Here is a 24,435-nt window from a genome sequence, read left to right on the forward strand (position 1 = left end):
TAATAATAGTGATTTACCTTACTGAAATAAAAATAATTATATTAAAAATACGTGAATGATGATGTTTATTGCCTTTAGTAGTATAGCAAACACAAAAAAAAATATACATATTTTTTGTGTGTGAGCTCCCCCCCCCCCTCCCAAATTTATTTATCGTGTGAGTTATCATCATGAAGGACTGTCTTGAACAAGCCATTGATATCATCCAGTCTTTGCTTAATGGCTTGCATCACCAACAACTGTGCTTCCTCTTCCTCGCTGATTTTGATCTTGGCCTCTGACTCCACCTCCTCTCCTTTTACGGGTGCTTCTTCCTCTTCTTCACTACTGTCCATCAGTTCATTCTCTTCCCTATCAGGATCGATAAATCCTTCTATGCGTTCTGGTTTATGTACCTCCATGATATGTTTCATGAGCTGTTCCACACCGTTGATCTTGGGTGTATGATACCAGCAAGAGGGGCAACCACAATGCTGTACCTGCCATATTTCGTCTCTTCTATTCGCGTACATATAAAACCCATCGGCAGGACGACGATGACCCGGGTGTCGTGCTACCAGTATGTAACCGTGAGCTTTCCTGACGTGTTGAATGACTGTATTAGCCGTAGTAAACTCTTCAGCACAAATGTAGCAAGGGTAAATAATATTCACAGTAACTTTGCCCTGTTTCTGTTGAATCATTGTGTATGAATTATGAGGAGGGAAAAAAAAGGGAGAGACGTGATTAGCAACCTTTTTTTTATTTTTTTATCAAGTGATGCAAAATCAAGATAAATTAATCAAAGCGTGCACAGACAATCTAGTGGGTGACCACCATTTTCTTCTTCTGTTGGTCCTTTTTGACCTCAGATGTCTTATTTTTTTTACTGCTTTTTGGTCCTTTTCTTATAAAAGGACCATAAAATTATTTAATAAAAATCTTTAGTTTGTTCTTTACTATAATCTGATTTAGTCTTATTCATATAAGCCTGGTTTCATTATAAATATATATAACTACTATAATTGTACGAAAGCCCTTCTTATAAATCAGCACTGAATAGTCTTAACAGTTGTATCTTACTATACTCCTTCGAAGACACAGATAACTGATTCGTCGTAGCATTTCCCTCTTATATCTTCATTTCACGTTACCGCTTTTACACTAAAACAAGCCAGTAACAATGTGTAGCACCAGGTCACTTTAAATTGGCCATACTTACTATAACTCGAAGGAGCCAAGTGTTCCAATGATTTTGTGGACGCAAGTACTTGAAGATGAATTTTTCATATTCATTTAAGAGGGTATACAGACATGAAAAAGTTGACACCCCATTGATTTTGCCATATGCTTGATAATTTAAAAAAAAAGTTAATTGCTGGCTTGTGTTGTTTGGATATGAATTCTGATGTGTGCATACGTTAAAAGAATGGTCTCCTTTTAAAACGATTCCATCCAGAAGTGGGGTGTGCTAATTCATGTAAGGCCTGAGTTCATCAATGATAGAAACATAAACGTATACTGAGTATTGCATGGCTGTCTCTCACCATAGTAACAACCACTCTATTGAAAATGCCGGAACATTTATAATACAATAATCTCCGACTTTATAAACATATATATATGCAAGCATTTAACAAAGGAATTTTTATTTTCTTTACTTGTTTAAAAATTATTGTCTTACAGACATCGAATATTACAGTGATAATTGAGATAAAAAAGGGACATAAAATGGAATAGTTATAATTCAAGTAAAGACATAAGACTCTATAATCCTTCATAACTTTCATTTTATTTCTCTTTTTTATTTCAGTTATTACTACAATATCCGATGTCTGTAAAGGCAAAATAAGTTCAATTCGAATATGAAAACAATCCTTTTATTTATATTTTTCTGTTTGTCAGGTTCAGTGACTTGTATTACTGTTATATGTTCTGAAAAGAGTGGTTGTGGTATTTATACCAATCGCATTTTTTTTTTTTAAAAAAAAAAAGATTGAATTCTCTCAATCTTGACAACTCTGTTTCTAGCTCCCCATTCTTCTCTTAGACTTATTTCCTCTATTATTTTCCTATCCCTGGTAACTTTCCCAAGTCTGATCCCCATTGGTTTCAGGTCAGTCAGATCCCATGGTTAAAGTAAAATTTTGGAAATCCTTTTTGATTGCTCTTGTAACTATGACTCCAGTCGATGCTCATGTACCTTCTGAATATGGGTCATTTTTTACGCGTAATGCATTTGATGAGAATGTTGGCAATGTGATGATCTGTATCTCAAGTTACAAAGCCCTCTGTGAGCGAGAATCTGCTGTTATGCTAGCTACTACAACTACCATTCCTGAATTCGAGCTCCGTGAATATCGTCTTATTGTGCTATTGCAAATGATCTCAATTACTACAAAGATGCTCTGCTTTTCTCCAATTCATTGTATGCTTCCTTTTATGACACCTCTTTTAATGTTTTGGCAAATTGAGCTCAAGTTCTCTCCTTTAATACAGCTCAATCTGGAAAAGGAAAGAAGGATCATTTTGATATTCCTGCCAAAGGATATTCCTGTCTTCGATGTTTCTTTCCCAGATCACATTACTCATCCATTCCTTTCGAACTTTTATCAGGAAGTTTGAACGTGCCTATCTGAACTATGGTGTGAACATCGAACTCCACTGGCTTTTTCATCTCGAGGCCAGCTTCGAAAACAACAACTCTTACAACTCTTGGTTCATTCAAAATTTCAAGTCCTCGTCAAGAAACAAGCCTAAGACCTGGACTGAAGCCAAGGCCACTTTAGAATGTAGATTCGATCCTGTCGATTGTCTTGGTCTCATCAAGATCAATTTCATGTTGCACAGCATGCGCATGTATACCACTGAGCAGCTGGCCCAATATATGGATCGTTTTGATGCTTGCGTTCACGACGCCAAAGTTCAAATGACACTTTCTTCTTCACCATTTGCTTTCTCTCGTCGCTCCCTACCAAGGAATTTCAAGACAAGGTCCAAGAACGTTTTGGTGCAGTACATGTAAGGAGCAAAATTTCGGTAATTCAACTTCCACTAGCAAGTACGCCACATACAGCGAAGTCCAGTTCTATGAGTTTTATAGCAACTTTAACCGTGTGGCCAAAGCCATCAACAGCAATCACTCGGTCCCTTAGAGAACACTCTGAAGGAAGTTCAAACCAAGTTCGCTAGTTCTAAGGTTTCCTCATCTTCTTCGGTTGGTTCCTCATCTTCCTTCTCCGCTTCTGTCTCTTCTTCAGGCTCTTCTTCCGGCTCCTCCTCCAGAGATGCTGTAAGAAAAAGATTTAACTCATTATAGATAGTAATTTACGTACTTTAAACAATCTCAATAAAAACTCTTCTATATCTACTTTCTCTCTTTTGTATAAATATATAAGAAACCATCCTTATCTAGTGAACCATTCTATATATTTCTGACCTTGTGTGAACACCAGCTTCTATTATTTTTCAAAATCAGAAACAGTACACACTTAACACCGTCAAAAAAAATCACTTACTTTTATTAAAATTCGTTAAGAAACATCCTTAACCGGAACCATCATAATGTAATTGAGACCATGTATAGTAAAACAACTCTCTCTTTTGATGTACCATTTCATACTTAAAACAGTCTTGATCAAAGCTTCTTGTTAATTTAATGACACATTTTATAAATAATCATTGATTCTTTTACGAACCCTTGATTGTTCATTTCTCTTTCTCTTAATAACAATACGTTAACAAAGGTCCAATCAAAACCTATTAATCGATTCGGTGCTCACTTCAAACTTAATCAACCAACGTCTTTTTTAAGCTCTTCTTCCTATTTCAGAAATAATCAAGAATATGTACAAGATGAACAAAAAATTTACTTAGAGGATGAAAACGAGTTTTAAGCGATTCTTAGTAGTTTAGATGACTTTATCATTCATGATAATGACGAATTAGAAATAAATTACAATAATACTTTTTTCAATAAAAATATATTTTCCATAAAATTAATTCTGATTCCTCTACTTGTCTAACTAATTTTTCTTCAAAAAGCAATACCGATAACCCCTTTAGCTCAAACGGCATGCCTTATTCCCTAATTACTCCAATAAATATTAGATTAATGTAATCTTATCGTGCTACGGATACAGTTGCCCGGGTTTTTATCATAAACAAGCAATTTGCCGTTGATGATGACATAAAATTTGAGCAAACAGAAGGACCTTTATTGCTGTCGGTAATGGTACCAAAACTCAACTTCAACGCACTACACAATCTTAGTCACTTGGCTACCTCCAAGAAAATTATCCGAACGTTCGTTATTAGCTATATTAGTGAGACTCTTTCAAAAGCACTGAATTCTTCTTCCATGAGCTCATCATCATGTGCTGTTTGATGCTGTTGAAATGCCAATGTATCTTGCAACGTTGATAAAGTTGTTGATTCGAAACTACTGCTATCGGCTTATGTTGCAAGAACGTATGAAAGGTTTCTAAGGAATTGATTAAATAAATGAATCGGTTTAGGACTGAGTGCTTTAGATGCAGGTTCATGAGTACTTTTAGCACAAGATGGACTTTTTTTATTTTATTATCTTAGACAGTGTATAATTAGTCTATTATTGAATGACAATTAATTGATTAAGAAATAATGCTTATTTAAAGCTATAATCTACACGTATTTATGTACAGGTTGGATTTATCTACAAAGTAGTTAAACGGGGAGAGAAAATGATGTTCTATGTCAAAATTTACGAGTAATAAATCAGTGCTAACAAACAGAAGGCACAGAAAAAAGCACTATTTCGAGCAATTTTACAAGCGTACCTATTTGTTTTTAGACTTTACCTTCAAACCAATCGGCTTATATTATCATCAACTTGATTAATTAGTTCACCAAATTCTCTTCAGCCTAATCAGACAACAACCTCTGCCCAGCTAAAAGTAGCCGCTACGTGTGAGCCTAAATGGAATGCCTATATATATGAACTATTAGGTAACTGTTATAGATGATTTATAAGCTTTGGTTCAATTTACTTAAGGAAGTGCATAGCTATGTAGTTGATTTTACATACGAGATCTGGTAGGATAATGCTGATCAGATCTTTTCAGTAGTAGATATAGATCCAATAACTCAAACTTTCGACGTATTTTTTCCCTGTTTATTACTGAATATTCAAAGTTATCCAATAGCTGGTATAGTAAAAGGGACATGTCTGCATGGATGAATTAGGAAATGAATTTTTGATAACGTCACGTACATACAGTCACCCACAGACACGTCAGATTTAAGACCTCTTTTTTAATTTTCTTATGAAACTCTCGCATTTCTTTCCCACTTCAATATGTCCTCAAAAAATTCAGAAAGAACACTTCATAGTAAGCCTGATCCGAAATACGAAGAGGATCTGTGGAAAATCGATCAACTTTATAAGCAAGGGTTCACTTTGGAAATCATTGTAAACTACATTGGACTATCACGACCTACTGTCAAGAAAATCCTCAAAAGAATCGACGAAAATAATAGTCCTTTACCAAAAACACGATCTAAAAAAATGAATGAGACAGTCCGAAAGCACATGGAAAGCGTCATAAGTGAGAACCCATCTGTCACCTATAATGATCTGGGATTGGGATTGTCCGCATTCGGCATTAAAGTGTGTGAAGAAACGCTTCGGCGCACATTGAAGGATATGGGCTATAGTCGCACTAAAGGAAAATTTGTAAAAAAAAGTAGGGGTGATGAGTAAGGGACTTTACAAAAATTGTTGTTAGAAAGCACATACTCAATTCTCAGTTCGTCTTTAATTTTTTTTTTTTTTACCAAACTTTTCAAATCTCTTGAGTTAATCATTTTGATAAAAACCTTCTTTTGCTTGTATGATAAATTATCGACTGTTAAGGAATTTGACATCAAAAACATTTTTTTATTAGTTGAATAAGCTAAACGTCATGACTTTATTTATTTAATATGTCTTCATTTAGTATGGCAAACAAATTACGCATTATGTAACGGATGAGAACCAACAGTGATTTTTTAGTTCGGCCGTGATCTCCCTACTCTACTCTTGCTTCATAAGGTCCATGTACTTACTTTGTTTGTTAATAAGAAATGGTAACTAAACGAACGAACAAAAAGCCGTACAAAGATATTGCAATGTTTGTCAGCAATGAAAGAAACTTGTTGGAAAAGTGTTCTTCTTGTATCTTGGGTATATATTTATTATGTACTTGAATAGACAACAGTTACAATCCCTCTCAGCACCACCACTATATATTCGTATCTTCTTAAAAGGTACTTTTAATACCTTTATGAAATCTTAAAAAAAGCATTGCTCCCCTGAGAATGGAGGTTTTAAATGATTTTATTGAAGCAATGATATGTTAAATATAAGCGAGTGTCAATGGCTCAATGATATTAAGGGAACTGTAATAAGAATATCCAATATAGCTCTTAATACTGACCATACATCCTTTTGATATTTTTATTGATAAATTATAGCTGATTTGTTTACATTCTACCACCATAACTCTGACAACTGAATCCGCCAAATTACTAGTATATATCCGATACTTTGTACCAGGCGTGTCGTAGCGGAACAGAGCATACATCTCTGGAACAACAAGTTTTGAACTATCCAATTGAAGAATAGTTAATTCCGGATTCTTATCTAAAAAGAGGTGAATCTTATTTAGTACCAAATAAAAGACTAATTATGATATCTAGCAAACTAACCAGTGACGAACTCGTAGCTCCTTACAAAGATTTGAATTTTTAAACCCTTTGTTGAGATTGGTTTTCCTTTCTGAATAAATACAAGGAAACTACCATCCCTTCCAATAATGTTTCCGGTATCACCATTACTGTTTATTTGAAGGAAAGGGTAGAACAAGCCTGATGCTGTAGTATTAACCCGCAGCGCGTATGTTTCACTTGAGACTTGGCACAACGTTCCAGTGACAAACCTTTCTAACAAGTATGGCTTTTTTCTCTGCACAAGCAGCTCCAGTAATTGGAAAATAGAATCTCTTAATATATATGCCTTTGTATCTTTTTCTTTCAAGTGTATGCCATCATCCATCGCCTTTTGCATTATCATGGTGTATGCGGTGTGGATCTCGGAACCATAAGTCAGATTAAACGGATCTCCAAACACAAAAATATAATTCGGCACATAGTTTCCAAATAACATCTTGTTTGTTAAAGAAGCCACTATATCTGTTGCCATATTTTCTACCACTGACACAAGATATACTTCAATTATGTCACGAAGAAAAATAGTGATACTACAAGCGCATTTGCTGTTCATGTTCAACTGTATTTTAGAATTCATGTCCAAATTTACCCTGTTTTGTTCCAACTGATAAAAAAAAAGTGGTTAATAAACTTTGACGTCAGTTGCATATCAACCTACCAATTTAACAAGGCATGGTTTTAAATTTGGATATATATTGCTATATGTTTCAAATAATTTAAAATCATATCGTTTATCTTGCTCATTCGTGTGCGCGGGGCAATATTTAAGTTGACAATTATTGGTTTGTATGCATTTCATGAAATTTTTACAAAGTGTATCGTATACATCTTCGATATGTAATACTTCATCTTGAATAATAATCGAAGCTGCATCTTCTCCGGTTGAAGATAGTTTCACAGTTTGGTGTAAACTAAGCTGAATATGCGTTGAAAATGTTTGCGCAACAACAAAGTATGATTTCAACTTAAAATTCAAACCTAATAGCTTTTGTTGAATAGCTGGTAGAATTTCCTCTCCACGCGTACAGATTTTTAATTTTCGAAGCGTGTCATCTTGTTGAAGTATACCACCGGCATAAAACAATTTTTCCAATTTCTTTTTTGAGCCGAAAACAGTCTCCAAAAGATATTTATCAATCGAGACGCCATACCAGAGATTATTTCCTTGCCAATTTCGTCCTAATATGTTATCTAATTTTTCACCCAACCGCTTGTTAAGATAATGCAGATATAGGATCATAAAAAAATAGATGTAACCTGGATGACAGGTAGTAAATGAATCGTCTTCTGCACCACAGCTGTTATCATTCAATCTAAAAAAATCGTTTATTTCAAGGTTTGCTGTAAGCTGTTCAACTAAGTTTGGATTTGAGGAAACAAACAATTTTCGGATTTCCTTTGGCCGATTTTTGCTTGTTTTTATCCTATCATAGTTTGCTAAAGTCTTTCTACTTCGCTCATCTGCGAAAGCCAGATTAAGTAATTCGGATGCTGGATCCACTAAAAATTTTTTCATCCAATTCTGTTTGTTGCAATCTGAGTACAATTTAATATAACCACCAAAGTGTTTTTCCAAACGCAACTTTTGTCTGAAAAGTACAATTTAGAAATGTCAGTTAAAATAAGCGGCTTTTTTTTTAAAAAAAAAAAATTAGCTTCACCTATTTGTTATGCGCAGTATTCGTTTCTGATATAACTTTGATTGCGTGATGAAACCATTCAATGGTTGTATATTGCTTTTATGCAATGCAATAAATCTTAGTTTACATTTTCCTATACAATAAAATTATCGTCTATCACTGTTACCATTCAATGTTCTGCGTTTGTTCAACTTGTCTATCTTTGTCTAGGTATGTAAAGATAGTCTTGATTTGAGTAGGCAATATGTCTGCTCAATTGTAAACATTTAGTTCAATACACAGGAGATAGAAAAACAAAAATGAGTTTACCGAAATTGATCAAAATAATAGGTCTTGAACAACCTTTGGATTGTTCAATAGCTGTATCATTGGGTAGTATGGTCGGATGTCTGCGTATATTAAATTCTTCCATTTGGTTTTTGACAAGCTTTCTATTGGAAACATGTCGGTTATATAAATAGAATCTGTGGACTCCATCATTTTCTATTAATTCGAAAGATTGTTTTTGTTCTTTGCTATACGTTTTCGACCACTTTTCAATCAATATGAGTAACCCTGACGATTGGGAAACTCTTCGTTTTTGTCTTGTATAAAAAATGAGCATTGATTTGGTTTTGATATTGATCGTGCCTGCAAGAAATTTATCCATTTCATTTTCAAAGACTTTTTCAGCAGGACCAGACAAATGTTTAAGTATGTCTTGTAAAGTGATTGATTGAATAGCACCGAGTCTCTTTCCTTTTAATCCGAATAGACTAAGGTGATGTAGTTTTAAGTGTCGAAATGGCCGGTCAAAAAGAACACTTTGAAATGGTTTGATTGGGACCTACATAAAAAAAACTGTTTTAACAATTTTCTTTTCAATTCTAATCCCCCTTCGACTCTTACTGAACTGTCAAAGTCTCCTAACCTTTGACTGAGTGCTTCGAGCATTACGTCAATAAACGCCGACGGCAAGGTAGTACCACAATGCTTTTCCAAACATGCTATTAGTGACAATCGTTTTTCCTTTAATCGATAAGGTATTTCAAAACGAACTTGTTTTAATAATTGTGGGGTCAATTTTCTTCCTTCTACTGCGAAAGCAGGATATTGAGCTGATATCAATTTTAAATCCACAGAGCATGTACTTTGATTATCTAGTGTGCATATAATATACTGATCACCAAGCTTTACTTTTAGGGTATTTCCGAGACTTGGATGTATCTGCATACTTTGAAAAGTTGACTCTAGCTTTGAAAAAAACATCAACCTGCCCTGACCATCATTTCCGAGGATAAGACCAGCTCTTACGAATAAAGGCCGAAACAATTTTTCTCTTATTCTATAATCCCAACTCGTTGGAAGAATCAAAGCATAGTAAAAGTCTATATTTGAGCCATTCAATTCTTGGTTACGATAATACAGTATGTCTTGTAACACAAATGAGGCTTCCTGGAGAAGAATCGCATGATGCACAGACTTTTGCTCAGATTTTGAATCAACATCAGTGAGCTCGCTAAAAATGTTACGCACATAAACAACGCCTTCTCCGTGTCCTTTTGAATCCTGGTTTTTTTTATTAGCCAAGTCACCTCTGGCAATAATGGTTTCCTTTACAGTGTCATATAAAATTGACGTACTGATCGAGTCTGGATTACTTAAAAAAAAAAGCTCTGTAAAAAAAAGGGGGGTATATTTTGCTGTCTCAATGTCAACTAACTTTTCACTTGCGGTGTCAGGTCTATTAAAGATCATTGTGCTAGATTCGATGGTGTCATTGTTTAATTCTACACAAAGTAAGCATGTCGGTTATGGAAAAAAAAAAGTTGCCTACCCATAACAATACAATATTTATGTTGAGAATAGTCATAGAGTTCTTCCATTTTTCTCGATAATAGGATGTCGAAAGCGGCGAAAGCAAAATTATGAAGAAGCTTTTCGAGAAAACGGTGGTTCACTTGACCAGTTTATTTTGTGACACAAGAACCTCATGTGATCATGAACTCAATACAGGATAAAGCATCCATTTAACCTTAAAATTTGGCACTTAGAGCATTTTCAGCAGTGCCAACTACCAAGTAAGGTTATAATTAGAGGCACAGCCGTCTATCGAATGATGTTAGCATGGAGGATATCCCTGATGTTGGGTAAGGACTGAAGTCTCAAGTGAGACATAACCGAATTCCTTTATTATGGGTTGTAGGATTGACAATGCCTTTTATTCAACTATCCGAAAATTATATAAATGGAATTAACCTAATTCAAGTATCAAGAAAGCACTGCAAAGTTTTAAATTCACACAGGGCTGACCAGATGAAAACTCTGTCTTATCTCATCAACTTATGCATCCTCAAACTGTGCGCTTAAAAATGTACTAAAATTTGTAAGTGGCCACCAGAAATACCATGGATGGCAATGTATTTATACCTGGCAAATTTACGCGTTTTGTTGAACCTGCGGTATAAAAGAACTTGTCTTTTCAGGCTGGGATCTTGGTCTAAATTTAAAAGATAAAAGTGTGAGAAACTTACAAGTGTCTAAACACGACCTTATTAAAGACATGTACCAAAACTCTTGTATTCAAGACTACTTGGACCAACACATATCTAAAGCTTCTAAAATAATAGCCTTTCCAATCTCTTGTGAACCTGGTGGGTCTTTCTGTAGCATTGGCATGTCGAGTAACCTTTGAGCTGGTGCCTTTAATGCAAAAGCGTCCCTAAACTCTTCAAACTCTGTCTCTACACCAGTCTTTAATTGTAGAAACATTTGTTAAACAGTCTCATTCAAAGGATCTTGAAAGACAAGAAATAAAAATAGTTTAAAAGCACATACTTTATTAAGATTTTTTTTTAAAAGAAAAGATACACATTAGCCACTTTAAAAGAAAAGTGTTGCCCGGGAACGGCCACGCGGAGGCTTGTATCTATGCATTCCCTTCATCTTTTTTTTATTAGGGTTAGAAAAAAAAAGTGAGCGAAAAGAGAAAAAAAGAGAACCCCCAACTCGTTTTACTCAGGCGAAAACAGATGGAAAAAGAAACCTTTTGAATAAAAATATCTTTTGGTATAAAGAGTAAAAAGTAAGAACCAACATGAAATACATTCTTTTGTGTCAACACAGGGAAGGTGTAAAATTGAACTGGTTAAGAAAGCCACTTCAGAGGAGGGGGACCGTCCCCCCCAGTTCAATACACTCTACCTATTAGCAAAAAAAGGTGTCGCATGTCTCATCAAAAGCCGTAACCCTGACAAAAGGCATCGTCCATACGCGATTAATAGGCTAAACCATTTGGTGAATGAACTACCGCCTGGTATTAACAACGATAAACTGCCTCGGTTAAAGAAAAGAAAAGGAGAAAAAAGAGGATTTGCGCAGCATTTTATACTCTACTTGCCAGAAAAAATATGATTGGTTCTCGCATATCATGTGAATTGATGACATAACATAAACAAAAAGTATGTGAGCGTTTAAAGAGTAAAAAAAAAAAGCAGCTCTCGATACTAAAACGCTTAAGCTTCGGGTGGTAGCACACTTACAAGGCTATGTATGTACATCTTATGTGTCAATTTCCTTGAGAGACAGGGTTCGTGTTACTCAAGAAATTTCTTTTTAGTTTTATGCTGTTATGCTATTTTTAGTTTTTTATTGCATAAAATGACCATATATTTACTGTATACAATTCAACACTTCAGGTATCCATGTATACGTAGTAAGAGCACTTTTTAATTTATTTTTTTTATTAAAAAAAAAAAGTGTGGCATATACATATAGACGAGAGGGAACCGCTTTTAATCTGCTGAAGAGGCAAGTATCATGACTGTACATACAAATAAAAACAAGATACCAACCACGACATAACTTCCCCAACCCGCTTCTACGTACGTTGCTTGTTTGACGAGTAATCGTTGATTTTTAAAGTATTTACCAAGACCCACAATAAAGCATAAAAAACCAATGGCACAAAAGATAAATCCTACCGGTCGATTCGAGTTGCCTGTATCAGCCATCGTGGCTACTCTTGGAGTTGGATCGGATGGATCAGGTAAACGAAACTGCACGAGTATACTAAACCCTTTTTTTTTTTTTTTTTTTTAGTCAAGTTAAAAGCTACATGTATTATCCATGCTATTACCAAGAATAATCAATGTACAGGAGAGTCGAAACCAAGTTAGCCAGTTTCGTTCATTGGCAAGTTGATCTCTTGCCATACTAATGTTGTTTGAAACAAGGATAGAGTAATCCAAGTAATTCTCTAACCGACTGGCCTTATGGATCTGTACCTTCTCTGCAAATTCTAAAGAAGGTTTCCTTGTGGCTGTTACTTTTGAACTGCTTGCTTCTGCGTGATTTGTCGACATGGGAGGGTATATTATATACAATAAAAAAAAGATGAAGTAATTCTGATCAGTGATAACGCCATTTTGGATGCTTTTTTGGATCGTTTTCAGTCTCCGGTCCGGTCACTTCACTCAAAAAAAAAAAAAAAACTTGCTTTCCACAAATAAAAAAAAAGTTTTTTTTTTTACTCAAACAAACTATACTTTTCCTTCCTTCCAATGACTGACTTGATTAAGGATCCATCCAAGATCGTCTCCTCTAGAACGACCACGGAATCTAGTACTTTTAATACACCCACCGATCCTTGTACACGTCCATCGCCGTTAGATATGAACCCAGACACGTCAAACATAGATCCAAGCATGTGTCTAGATCCCGAAGACACATCCAGTATGACAGCTGTAGCAGGCACCGATGTCGAATCAGTCACCGATTCTTTGGATAACATTAGTAATGTCTCGGTGGCCGGAAGCATCGCTTCCTTTGATACCAACAGTGGATCCGTTCCAGCATCACCACCACCACTCGAAAATAACACGAAACCTCTTTTGGACGTACCCGTTTTGGATAGTCAATCTGTGATCGATAGTAGTATGGAAGAGGGTGATAATACAGATGAAGACACCATGGACTCTACACTCTACACAACAGAGGAGCAACAGGACACGGATATGGAGCAACCGGTGGAAAGTAGTCATAGTAGTAGTAACATGGACCCAGAGATTGAAATGGAAGACGATATACCACCACCACCAGCACCACCAGCACCGACCGTTGTTTTATCACCTGAAGAAATTGAACAAGCAAAGAAATGTCAAGTGTGTAAAACAGTGGATTGGAAATATACATGTCCAAGGTGTCTTACCCATACATGTTCATTAACCTGTGTACGTTTACATAAATCAGAGGCAGCCTGTTCTGGTATTCGAGATAAAACAGCGTACGTGCCCATGCGACAATACAATGAAAGCACCATGATGAGCGGTAAGGATTTTTTTTTTTTTTTTTTTTTTGGTCATTATAAAAAAAATGAAACTTATCGTGGACAAATTTAGATTATACATATTTGGAAGACGTATCAAGACAATCGGATAATCTGACGAGAAGTAGATCAGACACATCGAAAAGTGTACAGGGGAAAGCAGCAGAGGCAAGAGCAAAAGTTTTTAATAGGACAGCAAATCAAATGGGTATCCATTTCACTTCTTTACCTGCTGGAATGAGTCGGCATAAATTAAATCAAAGCAACTACAGTAAAAAGTAAGGTCCTAATATACAAAAGATATATACATACGAAAAAGAAAAAAAAATCTCATCTAAAAAAAAAATCAGTCTAAGACAAATATTCTGGTCTATGGAGGTGAATTTCTGTCGAGGAGACAAGAAGGAACGATTCCTAGAGCACTCGTAAGTTTTTTTTTTTTTTTTTTTTTTTTTTACTGGGGGGTAACAATGCATAATGTATTAAAACAAGACATGGATAGATTCCCTAGTGGCAAACCATTCGAAGCCTTCTTTCAAAACTTGTTGTTTGCAGAAAAGCCCATTGGTAAATCCAACTTTGGTATCACACGTCATCAATTAAAGGATTTCATCAGTGCTGGTATGGAACAGTTTGTGGTAGCATTGAAAAAGGAAAAGGCACCGCGCGGTCATTTCGTCCATGTCACAGATATGTTGCATCAACCTTTTAAAGACGTCTTAAAATCAGAAACCATCATTGAATACCCCATCTTTTATATCTGGTTAAAATCCGATGGTTTACCCAAGGAAGTAGTGACACTGGAAGAAAAGAAACAATGGATTGCCGTTGTCAAGGACGAACCTGTGGTAGTGAAGGAGGAGGAGGAGGCATCTGCGACCATTTTACCCGTAAAAGAAGAAGTGGATGTCAAACAAGAACAGGACGTGTCATGTCAGCCCACCGTAGCTATCGATGGAGTGTCTGTCCCTAGTGAAGAGGTGAAAGAGGAACCATCCGAACCACGCGTATTCATCAGTACAGCAACTCCAGTAGAGGAACAATCAACCATCGTCGATGACGACACTGTATAGTATGTCATTGGTTTATCCGGAAAGGCCGCTCCTGTCTTTTTTTTTCTCCTCTCCAATAAAACCACAGTTATTTTTTTTTTTATTTTATTTCCATCTTCTTTTTCATTCTTATAACAAGAAAAAAAGAAATAACCTATTACAATGATTATTAACGAATACCGTGTCATCAACAACTGTACAGAAGCAGAATACCAAGTTGGTAAAACGGTAAAAGAGATGAAAGAGAAAAGGCTTTTATAGATTGACACGTTTATATTTATAGCTCAATTGTATGCTACTGCTCAAGCATCCAAGGAACAAACGGGTGGTGGAGAAGGTGTTGAGGTGGTAAAGAACGAACCTTATGAGAAGCCAAACGAAAAGGGACAATACACCCAAAAGATTTATCGCTTGTCCTCTAAAGTGCCTGCTTGGGTTCGTGCAGTTGCACCTGCTGGTGCTCTTGACCTTTACGAAGAGGTAAAAAAAAGAAAAAGCTTGGAAAGAGAGAGAGAGAACTAATTATATGTGTCTATCTAAAGGCTTGGAATGCGTATCCCTACTGTAAAACTGGTAAGTTTTTTTTTTTTTTTCTATTTATAAAAAGTCCTTCTGCTGAGGAAAGGAGTGATTGTATCTCCCCCTTCTTTTGCCAAGACAATTAACCTCTACCCCCAATTGATAGTTTTAAAGAATGGTTATATGAAGGATGCTTTCTCTATTGTGTATGAAACACTCCATGTGGATGGTTCTCGTGGTGAGTTGGAAAACGCACTCAATATTTCCAAGGAAGATCTCAAGAAGCGTAATGTGATTATTATTGATGTCGCTCATGACAAGATCGATAGTAAAGATTACAAGGCAGATGAAGATCCCAAAATTTACCATTCCGAAAAGACTGGTCGTGGTCCTTTAACTGACCCTAACTGGCAAAAGACCTGTGAACCCGTCATGACCTGTTACAAGTTGGTCTATATTGAATTCAAATGGTTTGGTATTCAAAGTAGAACCGAGTCCTTTATCGCAAAGACTATTCATAACTTATTCACCACGTTCCACAGGTAATTAAAAAAGTTTTTGATTGACATGTTACACAAATAGACTTACATCATCCATTATTAGACAACTCTTTTGTTGGACTGACAGATGGTATGGATTGACCATTGAAGATATTAGAGCCATTGAAGAGCAAACAAAGAAAGATTTAGATGCCAAGAGAGATCTTGGTACTCCCAAATTAGACAATTAGAAAAATAGATAAAATAACAGTTTTTTTTTTTATTCTCTCTCTCTCTCTTCACACACACACAAACACACTCAAACACACTCAAACACACACATATATATTTTCAAGAAGAAGGCATTGTTCCTTTCACCACATAAAAGTTACCACTCTTTTTTTTCGCATATTTCAATAATTCTCTTCCATCCACGTGTGTTTCTTTATCTTCTCGCACAAGTTGTCCTTTTTCTTGTTGCCAAATATGCGTTAAAGGTTCTTCTTTAAAGTCATGTAACTGAAGATGTTTGGTAAATTGAGAAAGTTGATCGATATCCTTTTTAAATCCGTTGGCTTGTTCACGATCTTTACACTTGAGACGGGATAAACTTAATAAGCGTTCAAATTGATCTTGGGAAATGCCATTGTCAACAGGCTCCATGAGCGACCCAATCGACCATGTGGGTTTTAACGGTAAACACTGTGCATCCACTGTTCTTGTTTCTATTGATTTAGTTCATGGTTTTAATTCCTACAACAAAGAAGACTTACCTTGTGTTGTGAATGTGCGCTTTAAAACTCTAGTCAACATGAAAAGTATAAAGGGAAGCGGGGGTTCTTTTTCTTGCAGGGAGTTTTTTTTTTTGGTTTTGGTTACAAGATACTCCGCTAAAAAAAGCTTAACTCGAGTTTGTGCGTGATAAAAAGAAAAAAAAAAGTGAAATTGCCAAGCAAATGTTAAATATCAAACCCACTCTGGTCTATTAACCCCTTTCTCTTCTCCCCTTATTGCGCTCTACTGTTATGAAATGGGTTGATAGTTACGTAACCATCATCTTTTTTTTTTTTTTTTTTCCTAGAAACCTTTGAAAAAGGATTATAAAAACCTACTCCACACTTAATTTACCTGATATTTGACACTCGTGTGTATCAGATGTTAAAATCGAACTTGTCCAGAACAGTTTGCGTGACCGATGACAGGACCTGAAACTCTCTTGTTAAGTATTAATAGGATTGGACAATAATACATCACTTAAAATTCGCACTCCTTCATTGGGCAACAACCGGGAAAAATGAAAATTATAAATTCTGCAAATGCTTAACGACGATACAAAAAAATCGAAGCTTGTTGTACCCTGTCCAGGACATCTTTAAAACTTACAGCATGATATGCGGATAGGTCCTTTTTTTTTTCAAAGAAACCTTACACTAAAATGTTGTTGTCGTATTTGAGTACGATTCACTTAAGAATAATTAAGCAAAATCGTTTAAATAAATAAACTATGAAATTAAAACAACCTTTGATGTTGTATATCAGCATACGCTTGTATACTGCTATACAACTTCTCCTACTTCGAGTACATACTTCTATATTAAAGATTGCATGATTGGCCTAAATACGATATACGAATGACAGTTGGATACAGAATGCTATACCACTGAGTTACGATATTACCGATCGAGAAGAGAATTTTCTCAGATCTGATCAAAAATTATAAGAAAAAGAAACTTAATATTAATAGTTCTCTCAATGGATTAACTACCCAGAGAGAGAATAGAACAGCTATTAATATAAATGGTTCATTTACTTACATATTGATATAATTATACTGCTGATAAAGAGTATAAAGAAATAGTGTATGTATAATGGATACCTATCTTCTACAACCAAATATACAAATAACGATAAGACATTTTATATTTGGGATTGTATTTTATCCATTAGAAAGAGAATGAATAAATGATCAACTATTATGTTCTACTGCCAATTACACTTGACAAACAAGTATGCATCTTTTACAGTAACCGTTGCATGATCTGATAAATTAGTGTCTCGTAATACTAAAGATTTATTAGCATACTCATGCTCCCGATCCACTTATATGGGACAATTTTAACTGGAAACAATTCTAACGAGTGGTATTCATTTAACCCAAGGCGGGAAACAACGTATAGATCTATTCCAAGACTCCGGAGAGTTGTGCAATATAAAAAGGATCAAGTATTTCATAGTGGCGGAGTTCCTGTAGTCTATTTTTACATCGAATAAAGATAGACTTTTATCTCATTATTTCTCAAGTGTTTTATTTTTGTCAAATAACACAAAGACTCCACGTTTTGGGCATCCAGTTCTCATGACTGAGACACTTCTGCAAGAGGCGGAAGATAAATCTTAAATATGAATAAGGCGTCTGCATGACTTTTTTGTAATCATTAATATTGTTGTAATCATTCCCTGCGACATCATACTCGTAAATTATCAAAATTGCATTGTACAGTTCTTCAAATCCAGGTATGATAGTAGTAATATTTACATTTTCAAAAGACTGATGCTGAACAACTCCCGTAGCGGCTATTTTAGCTATAACGTATTGGTTCATTAGTAACTAACAAGAATACATAAAACTTTTTATAGAAATATTAAAACCTACTTACCTATCGTCTTCACTGCAACTCTTTGGTTAACGCGAGCTTGATGATGATTTAGAAAGGCCGCAAAAACACGAATTATCCATAGTTTAAAATTCAGCAAATGCATCCCAACATCTACTTTTCGAAAGTAATGAGTCTTAGCTTTCCAAAGTTTAGGTATACATATTTACTTTGGACAGCGGTTGCTGCAAATATTTTTGAAAGGCCATATTAAACATTATCTAGTTCTGGAAGCTCGTCCAAATTCTCATTTGCATCATCTTGTCTCTGTCGGATTTGGTTAAATCGCTCGACGTTATCTAGAATGCACTGTTCGTAGTTCTATGAAAAAAAAATACCAATTTTCTTAAACTATGTAGTCTTATCAATTTTTTACAAATAGTTGTACTTACCACCCTTTCGCTCAAGTTTTGAGAATCTCGACAAGCTCTTGAGAACAAATGAGACCAAAAGGTTTTCGATGTAATCTGAGAAGCATTTGTGCCGAAAGTTAGTAACTGAAGACTTCTGTTGAGAAGCTCGCGTGCGTTTCTGAATTGACGAGTAAAAGATCAAGTAATATCCGCACAGGTTTGAACCATACGCGACATCATATCTATTATTAACCAAGCCGGAACATTATCTTCTTGAGTAATTGCAGCATTTTCTGCGATGCAGGCTTCGTGTATTTGATTGGTTGCTCCTATTGTGCGCTCAAGCAATGTACGTGACTGTAAAAGTTCTTGATTGTTGGGATCAAATGTTAACGCTTCATCTGATCTTCGTTCCAAAGAGTGTAACATTTGACTTGTATTTCTGTGTTCGATTATTGTACTCATCGTAAGTCATGCAACATTTTCAAATTGTGGAAGCAAAAGATTTAGTCTTTGCGTCAGATTTTGGAGGTACATTTCGTAGACACCCTTAAATGTGCCTACAGTTGTACTGGTGCGTAAAACGGCGTCATTAATACGGTGTTAAGACACTGGTAATAGTTCTTAAAGGATAAGGTGGATATAGGTTATTAACGCTGATGTTAATAAGAAAGTAGTTATGAAAGTGAGCACCAGACTGGAAGTAGTCAACTTAAGAAATCTTATAATATAAAGTTTTTAGGATAAGAAGATAATCAACGATGATTTTAAGAGGGCGTAAGTAATATAAATATAAACGAATTGCCAAGATTAAAAAGAAAAGTAATTATGTTATTATAAACAATATCTTATGTACGGTTATAGTAATAAAGAGATTCGAGTCGAGTGTGAAAATATGAACTTTGAGTTAATTGTTATATGTAAGTATGAACTTAAGATAAACAAGAAGTATGAAAGTTGAGGGAAACACAAAGGAGTCAATTACAAATTATTAAGAAACTAGATTTTTAGTTAAGATAAAACTGTAGAAATATTTATTACAAAAAAAAGGGACGTATTTATAGAAAATATCCTATCCTGTGTAACACCAAGTCAATTTAGATTGGCTGCAACAACGGTTTAATTCTTGCTTTAATTTGAGTATAACCTGCAAAAATATTTGGATTCGCTGTGTCAATGGTGGTATCCATTTCCTATAATTCAATAATAATGACATTAATGTTGTCCAGCTGAAGAGTTTAATTTTGAAGTGACGAAGCCTCTCTCATAAAGATTTGTCTTGCAATTTGATCCATTTGTTGAATATTTTCAGTAGGAAAAACGGCAAGAATATCGCGAAGTCCATTATAACGACTACCCAGATGTAAGTTGTACACAGCCTTTGCAGTTGATACTTCTCTCAATCTTGCAGAGCTATTCATAAAATTTGCAAAAGTAATTGTTCATTTGTGAGGTAATTCCAGCAGAAAAATAACGTGAAATCAAAAGAATCCTTACGGATGTGAGAATGCTTTTCAGCAATTTCACGAAAGAGTTGCAACTCACAAATGATTATTTAAATGAAAACCACACAATTTCTATTAATTCCAAGCTCAATATATACCTTGTAACTTCTTAAGCTATTCCTCTACAATGTAGAAATTTTAAATTTTTGAGAAATTCGAGAAATAAAACAACGAATTAAGAATAAAAGTAAGAAATTTGACGAAGTAAAATTATCAAACTGCAAAAATGAACTAATGTCTTTATTATACAATATATTGGGTTCCTTATATACATATTCAGGGCTGGCTGAATATCAATCATTAGAGTGAAACCTGTCTAATATACAATAGGCGTATTGTCAATTAAAGATCGAGCATCTCATGGTACCTTCGAGAATCTTGTTATTGGCGAGCGATCATATCATTGGATTGTGTATTATCTGGAATAAATGTATGACTATTGTTTTCTATTATATTGATGAGTAATCAATGCGTAGTAAATAGAGTGTAATAGCATGTATTTAATTTAAAGAGCAGTGCAATAATGATTTATAGAAAGGTTATCAAAGAAGAAAGAAAGAATTGATGATAGTGTCGTATTTGGGTATGATTTATTTGAGAATAAACAAATAAATCGAATAAATTATAAAAACATGAAATAAAAACATCCTTTAATGTTGAGTAACAGCATACACCTGTATACTGCTACACAACGACTCCTACTATGAGTACATATTTCTATATAAAAAGATTGCATGATTGGCTTAAAATTGATATACGAATGACAGTTGGATACAGAATTCTATACCACTGAGTTACGATATCACCGATCGGGAAGAGAAGCTTCTCCGATCAAATCAACAACTATAAGAAAGAGAAACTTAATATTAATAGTTCTCTCAATGGATTAACTACCCAGAGAGATAATAGAGCAGCTATTAATATAAATGGTTCATTTACTTATATATTGATATAATTATACTGCTGATAAAGAGTATAAAGAAATAGTGTACGAATTAATGGATACCTATCTTTTACAACCAAATATACAAATAACGGTAAGACATTTTTTCAGGAACGAGGGAGGAACGAGACAGGCAGGACAGGACAGAGAATGAATAGCTTCTTGAGAGCAGGTTATTTATTTAAGAATAAAAAAAAGAAAAGAGAAGATGATTATGAAATATATCTGATAAAGAAAACTGGGAGAAGTGAAATTTATCAGCTATATTTATAGAGAAAGGAAAACAAGAAATTAAATAAAAGAATAAGCAATGACAAAAGTTAGTCATAGCTTATGTGGATCATGACAAAGGATTTAAAGAGCTGACAGATCAATGATGAATATTGAGTCTGAAAGCTGGTTACTCATATTGCATATTTGGGGCATAAAATGTAACAGGATCATGACACATTTTATATTTGGGATTGTATTTTATCCATTACAAAGAGAATGAATATGTCACGGACGGAACAGAAACAAGACACAGAAACTACTTGGCGACACGAGGGGGCGATTGGTTAAAATAAAATATGTTTATTATTAAGAGGGGGAGGGGTTAGGACTAAGATCCAGAATAACGTTTTTCTAATAAATAACTAGCACATATTTATACTATTTCTTATACATGGGAAAAATACGATGGGTTTAAATTACAGTTTAACAAGGGACTTTACGGAACAGATACATGAGTAGATTATTGACAAGGATGAGTAATTGAGATTTGACGAGTAGTAACAGGCTGGATTTAGTTGACATTGAATAATATCATGGTTCGGGGAATATTTATGGTTTTACACGGGCGGGAAAACTGGATTAGGAATAAAAGTAAAAGATGATTGGGAAAAGGTTTACTAAGGTTGAGTCAGACAGGAAGCGGGAGTAATATTGAGAGGCAGATTAATGATATGTTTTACAAGGAGTTCGGTGGCGGGCAAGATATACTGATATGATTTTTGGTACATGGTTCTACAGGGAGTTTGGTAGCGGACAAGAGATACTGATATTAATTTCTGCAACAAGGTTTCACAAGGGGTTTGAGATCATGGTTAAGTTATGCAGACAATAAACAGGGCGAGTAAGTTCATGACTGAATAAATGATCAACTATTATGTTTTATTGCCAACTACACTTGACAAACAAGTACGCATCTTTTACAGTAACCGTTGCATGATCTGATAAATAAGTGTCTTGTAATACTAAAGATTTATTAGAGTACTCATGCTCCCAATACACTGATATGGGACAACGTTAACTGGAAACAATTCTAACGAGTAGTATTCATTTAACCCAAGGCGGGAAACAAAGTAAAGATCTATTCCAAAACCAGAAAGATTGACTCATCATTAAAACTCAGGAGAGTTGTGCAATATAAAAAGGATCAATTATTTCATAGCAGCAGAGTTCTTTTAGTCAATTTTTTACCTCCAATAAAAGATATACTTTTATCTCATTGCTTTTCTATTGTAACTATTTTGTCAAATACCACAAATAGACCAATGTTGAGGATATCTTAGATATAATAATAAAGTTAATTGTCACATCACATTAAGGATGGTGTTACACTACCTTTTTCCCTTTCTTTGGGGGTTTCCCCCCCCCCAAAACTCCCCCCCAAATTTTTTGACTGCTTTTCTCTCCTTTTTCTATAAAAGGGGCCCCCAAAAACAAATAAACATTTATTTGGTCAGTCTTTACTTCATTTTGAATTTGTCATTAAGTCTCGTTTTAATCCATATTTTTAGTTATTGAATTTAATAAGATCTTAATTATACTTGAACATAACTTCCAACTTAAATCATCAAATTAAAGATTCAGTCGTATATTACTACTCCTTCGAATTCTGCATTAAACTAATTTCGTCGCTAAAGTTATCCAAAGCTATAACCTTTTATTATTATTTCTAAATAAGCTGACTACTTTCACAGTCTGGTGCTCACTATAAATACATCTGTTATTCTTCCTTTTATTCCTTATTTTAAATTTCATACCAAATACCTTACAACAATGGATAATAAATATAAACGTAATTCATGAATCACACATTACCCCGCTTGTTCTCATCCTGCCATTAGAATCTGTACATAGGGCACATCCCTGTGGCGAGTAAGTATGTATTCTGCAAAAGCAATACAATCGAATGGGCCTGGACTATAGAATATTAATAGATCCTGAGCACAAATATTACTCTTGTCATTTGATGTTATAACTGTTGATCCCTCTGACTAATATTTATATATTCAGTATGGAAGGGCTAAATTTAAAGACATGTTGATTATTTACTATCACCAGATTATTACATCATGATCCAATAAGGCGCTTAATATTCCATCTAGAACTACCCCAGTTCTTTATATAAATATCCATTGTTTTTCTCATAGACCAGGAATACATTTTTGAATACATTTTGATAACACGTTTTTTAAATATATTTTTTCGTCCATAATAAAGTGTTATCCAAGTTCTAACAGTATCACTTTTTGGTTTATTTTAATTTTGTTCTCCATGCAAAACAATACTAATATAAGTACAGTAGTATTTTAAGCAAGACAAAAGATGATTTTATTTATTTATGCGCTTCTGATATTTACACTGTACTATTTAATAGGGCCGGTCCGGACCAAGGACGAGATTTAATTGCCGCTGTCTTTTATAACGCGCTGGCGTTACTGGTTTGAAACTAGGACGGGTATGTAGCTTACGCGGTCTATTTAGCCTGACCTGTAAATCGTTATGACCGACAAACTTATCAGTCTTGTAATAGGTTATAGTCAGGCTAAGATTCAACTCTCAGTGGTTAATCAGTTAATAAGTAGACAAATATTTAAATATATAGAATAGAAGATAATGTTTATTTGATACAAAGCTAGGGGCTATTTATACTAGTTTGGAGGATATAGAGAATGTGATAATAATGTAATGGATAATTAATAATAAGTGTCGTGATAGTGTAATGGTGATGTATGGTGATAATAGTGTGTAATTGTATGGTGATAGATATAAGGGTTAATAATAATGTAAGTAATCAGGTTGTCGAAGTACTGAAGTAATGTAGTGATATTTATATTTTAGTGATGTGCTAAATCACACATATAGATTGTACATATAATAAATTCATATCTCATCATCACTGATAAATGATAGCTAAATCATGGTCAGGCATAAAAAAGGAATTCGCTAAAGCCGGTCACTATTTTAAAGTGTCACGGTATCGTAACACCAA

General features: G+C 34.7%; 8 protein-coding genes across 8 annotated transcripts; 3 read left to right on the plus strand and 5 right to left on the minus strand.

The window, feature by feature from the left end:
- Positions 1–146: 146 nt before the first annotated feature.
- Positions 147–683, minus strand: EV154DRAFT_487961 (uncharacterized protein; the record flags this gene model as incomplete). The annotated part of the gene is made up of 1 exon (XM_051599046.1): positions 147–683. One exon carries the CDS (start codon positions 681–683, stop codon positions 147–149), a length of 537 nt encoding a protein of 178 aa, XP_051450965.1.
- A 1,474-nt stretch (positions 684–2,157) lies between these two features.
- Positions 2,158–3,298, plus strand: EV154DRAFT_571107 (uncharacterized protein; the record flags this gene model as incomplete). The annotated part of the gene is made up of 4 exons (XM_051606235.1): positions 2,158–2,407; positions 2,479–2,606; positions 2,663–3,000; positions 3,106–3,298. 4 exons carry the CDS (start codon positions 2,158–2,160, stop codon positions 3,296–3,298), a joined length of 909 nt encoding a protein of 302 aa, XP_051450966.1.
- Positions 3,299–6,342: 3,044 nt separating this feature from the next.
- Positions 6,343–8,947, minus strand: EV154DRAFT_530660 (uncharacterized protein). Its single transcript, XM_051603770.1, has 6 exons — positions 8,676–8,947; positions 8,533–8,614; positions 8,388–8,462; positions 7,385–8,315; positions 6,706–7,330; positions 6,343–6,640 (listed from the first exon to the last, which is right to left on the minus strand). Exons 1-6 carry the CDS (start codon positions 8,776–8,778, stop codon positions 6,354–6,356), a joined length of 2,103 nt encoding a protein of 700 aa, XP_051450967.1. The 5' UTR covers positions 8,779–8,947; the 3' UTR covers positions 6,343–6,353.
- On the minus strand, positions 8,948–10,278 carry EV154DRAFT_530664 (uncharacterized protein). Its single transcript, XM_051603771.1, has 3 exons — positions 10,183–10,278; positions 10,069–10,135; positions 8,948–10,005 (listed from the first exon to the last, which is right to left on the minus strand). The coding sequence occupies exons 1-3, from the start codon at positions 10,229–10,231 to the stop codon at positions 9,138–9,140; spliced, it is 984 nt and encodes a 327-aa protein (XP_051450968.1). The 5' UTR covers positions 10,232–10,278; the 3' UTR covers positions 8,948–9,137.
- Positions 10,279–12,157: 1,879 nt separating this feature from the next.
- Positions 12,158–12,595, minus strand: EV154DRAFT_392478 (uncharacterized protein; the record flags this gene model as incomplete). Its single annotated transcript, XM_051595133.1, has 2 exons — positions 12,158–12,423; positions 12,484–12,595. Coding segments are annotated over 2 exons (378 nt in total), but the record flags the coding sequence as incomplete, so codon positions are not given.
- Positions 12,596–13,842: 1,247 nt separating this feature from the next.
- Positions 13,843–14,744, plus strand: EV154DRAFT_431945 (uncharacterized protein; the record flags this gene model as incomplete). The annotated part of the gene is made up of 2 exons (XM_051596645.1): positions 13,843–13,949; positions 14,174–14,744. Coding segments are annotated over 2 exons (678 nt in total), but the record flags the coding sequence as incomplete, so codon positions are not given.
- A 75-nt stretch (positions 14,745–14,819) lies between these two features.
- EV154DRAFT_128720 (uncharacterized protein) lies at positions 14,820–16,022 on the plus strand. Its single transcript, XM_051594000.1, has 5 exons — positions 14,820–14,943; positions 15,007–15,203; positions 15,266–15,296; positions 15,409–15,784; positions 15,846–16,022. Exons 1-5 carry the CDS (start codon positions 14,886–14,888, stop codon positions 15,970–15,972), a joined length of 789 nt encoding a protein of 262 aa, XP_051450971.1. The 5' UTR covers positions 14,820–14,885; the 3' UTR covers positions 15,973–16,022.
- Positions 16,023–16,072: 50 nt separating this feature from the next.
- Positions 16,073–16,534, minus strand: EV154DRAFT_571114 (uncharacterized protein; the record flags this gene model as incomplete). Its single annotated transcript, XM_051606236.1, has 2 exons — positions 16,073–16,446; positions 16,495–16,534. The coding sequence occupies 2 exons, from the start codon at positions 16,532–16,534 to the stop codon at positions 16,073–16,075; spliced, it is 414 nt and encodes a 137-aa protein (XP_051450972.1).
- Positions 16,535–24,435: the final 7,901 nt, after the last annotated feature.

Source organism: Mucor mucedo (genome assembly GCF_025094135.1).
Source record: "Mucor mucedo strain NRRL 3635 chromosome Unknown EV154scaffold_213, whole genome shotgun sequence".
Taxonomy (NCBI): domain Eukaryota; kingdom Fungi; phylum Mucoromycota; class Mucoromycetes; order Mucorales; family Mucoraceae; genus Mucor; species Mucor mucedo.

Excerpts from the sequence above, each read along its gene's own strand:
- EV154DRAFT_530660 (XM_051603770.1), bottom strand. The coding sequence starts at position 8,778 with ATGGAAGAATTTAATATACGCAGACATCCGACCATACTACCCAATGAT. Across the intron at positions 8,316-8,387 it reads ATACTGCGCATAACAAATAG|ACAAAAGTTGCGTTTGGAAA; the intron begins GTGAAGCTAATT and ends TGTACTTTTCAG. Across the intron at positions 6,641-6,705 it reads GAGCTACGAGTTCGTCACTG|ATAAGAATCCGGAATTAACT; the intron begins GTTAGTTTGCTA and ends ACCTCTTTTTAG.
- EV154DRAFT_128720 (XM_051594000.1), top strand. The coding sequence starts at position 14,886 with ATGATTATTAACGAATACCGTGTCATCAACAACTGTACAGAAGCAGAA. Across the intron at positions 15,204-15,265 it reads CTCTTGACCTTTACGAAGAG|GCTTGGAATGCGTATCCCTA; the intron begins GTAAAAAAAAGA and ends GTCTATCTAAAG. Across the intron at positions 15,785-15,845 it reads TTATTCACCACGTTCCACAG|ACAACTCTTTTGTTGGACTG; the intron begins GTAATTAAAAAA and ends ATCCATTATTAG.
- EV154DRAFT_530664 (XM_051603771.1), bottom strand. The coding sequence starts at position 10,231 with ATGGAAGAACTCTATGACTATTCTCAACATAAATATTGTATTGTTATG. Across the intron at positions 10,136-10,182 it reads TAAATATTGTATTGTTATGG|AATTAAACAATGACACCATC; the intron begins GTAGGCAACTTT and ends TACTTTGTGTAG. Across the intron at positions 10,006-10,068 it reads CCTGACACCGCAAGTGAAAA|TAATCCAGACTCGATCAGTA; the intron begins GTTAGTTGACAT and ends TTTTTTTTTAAG.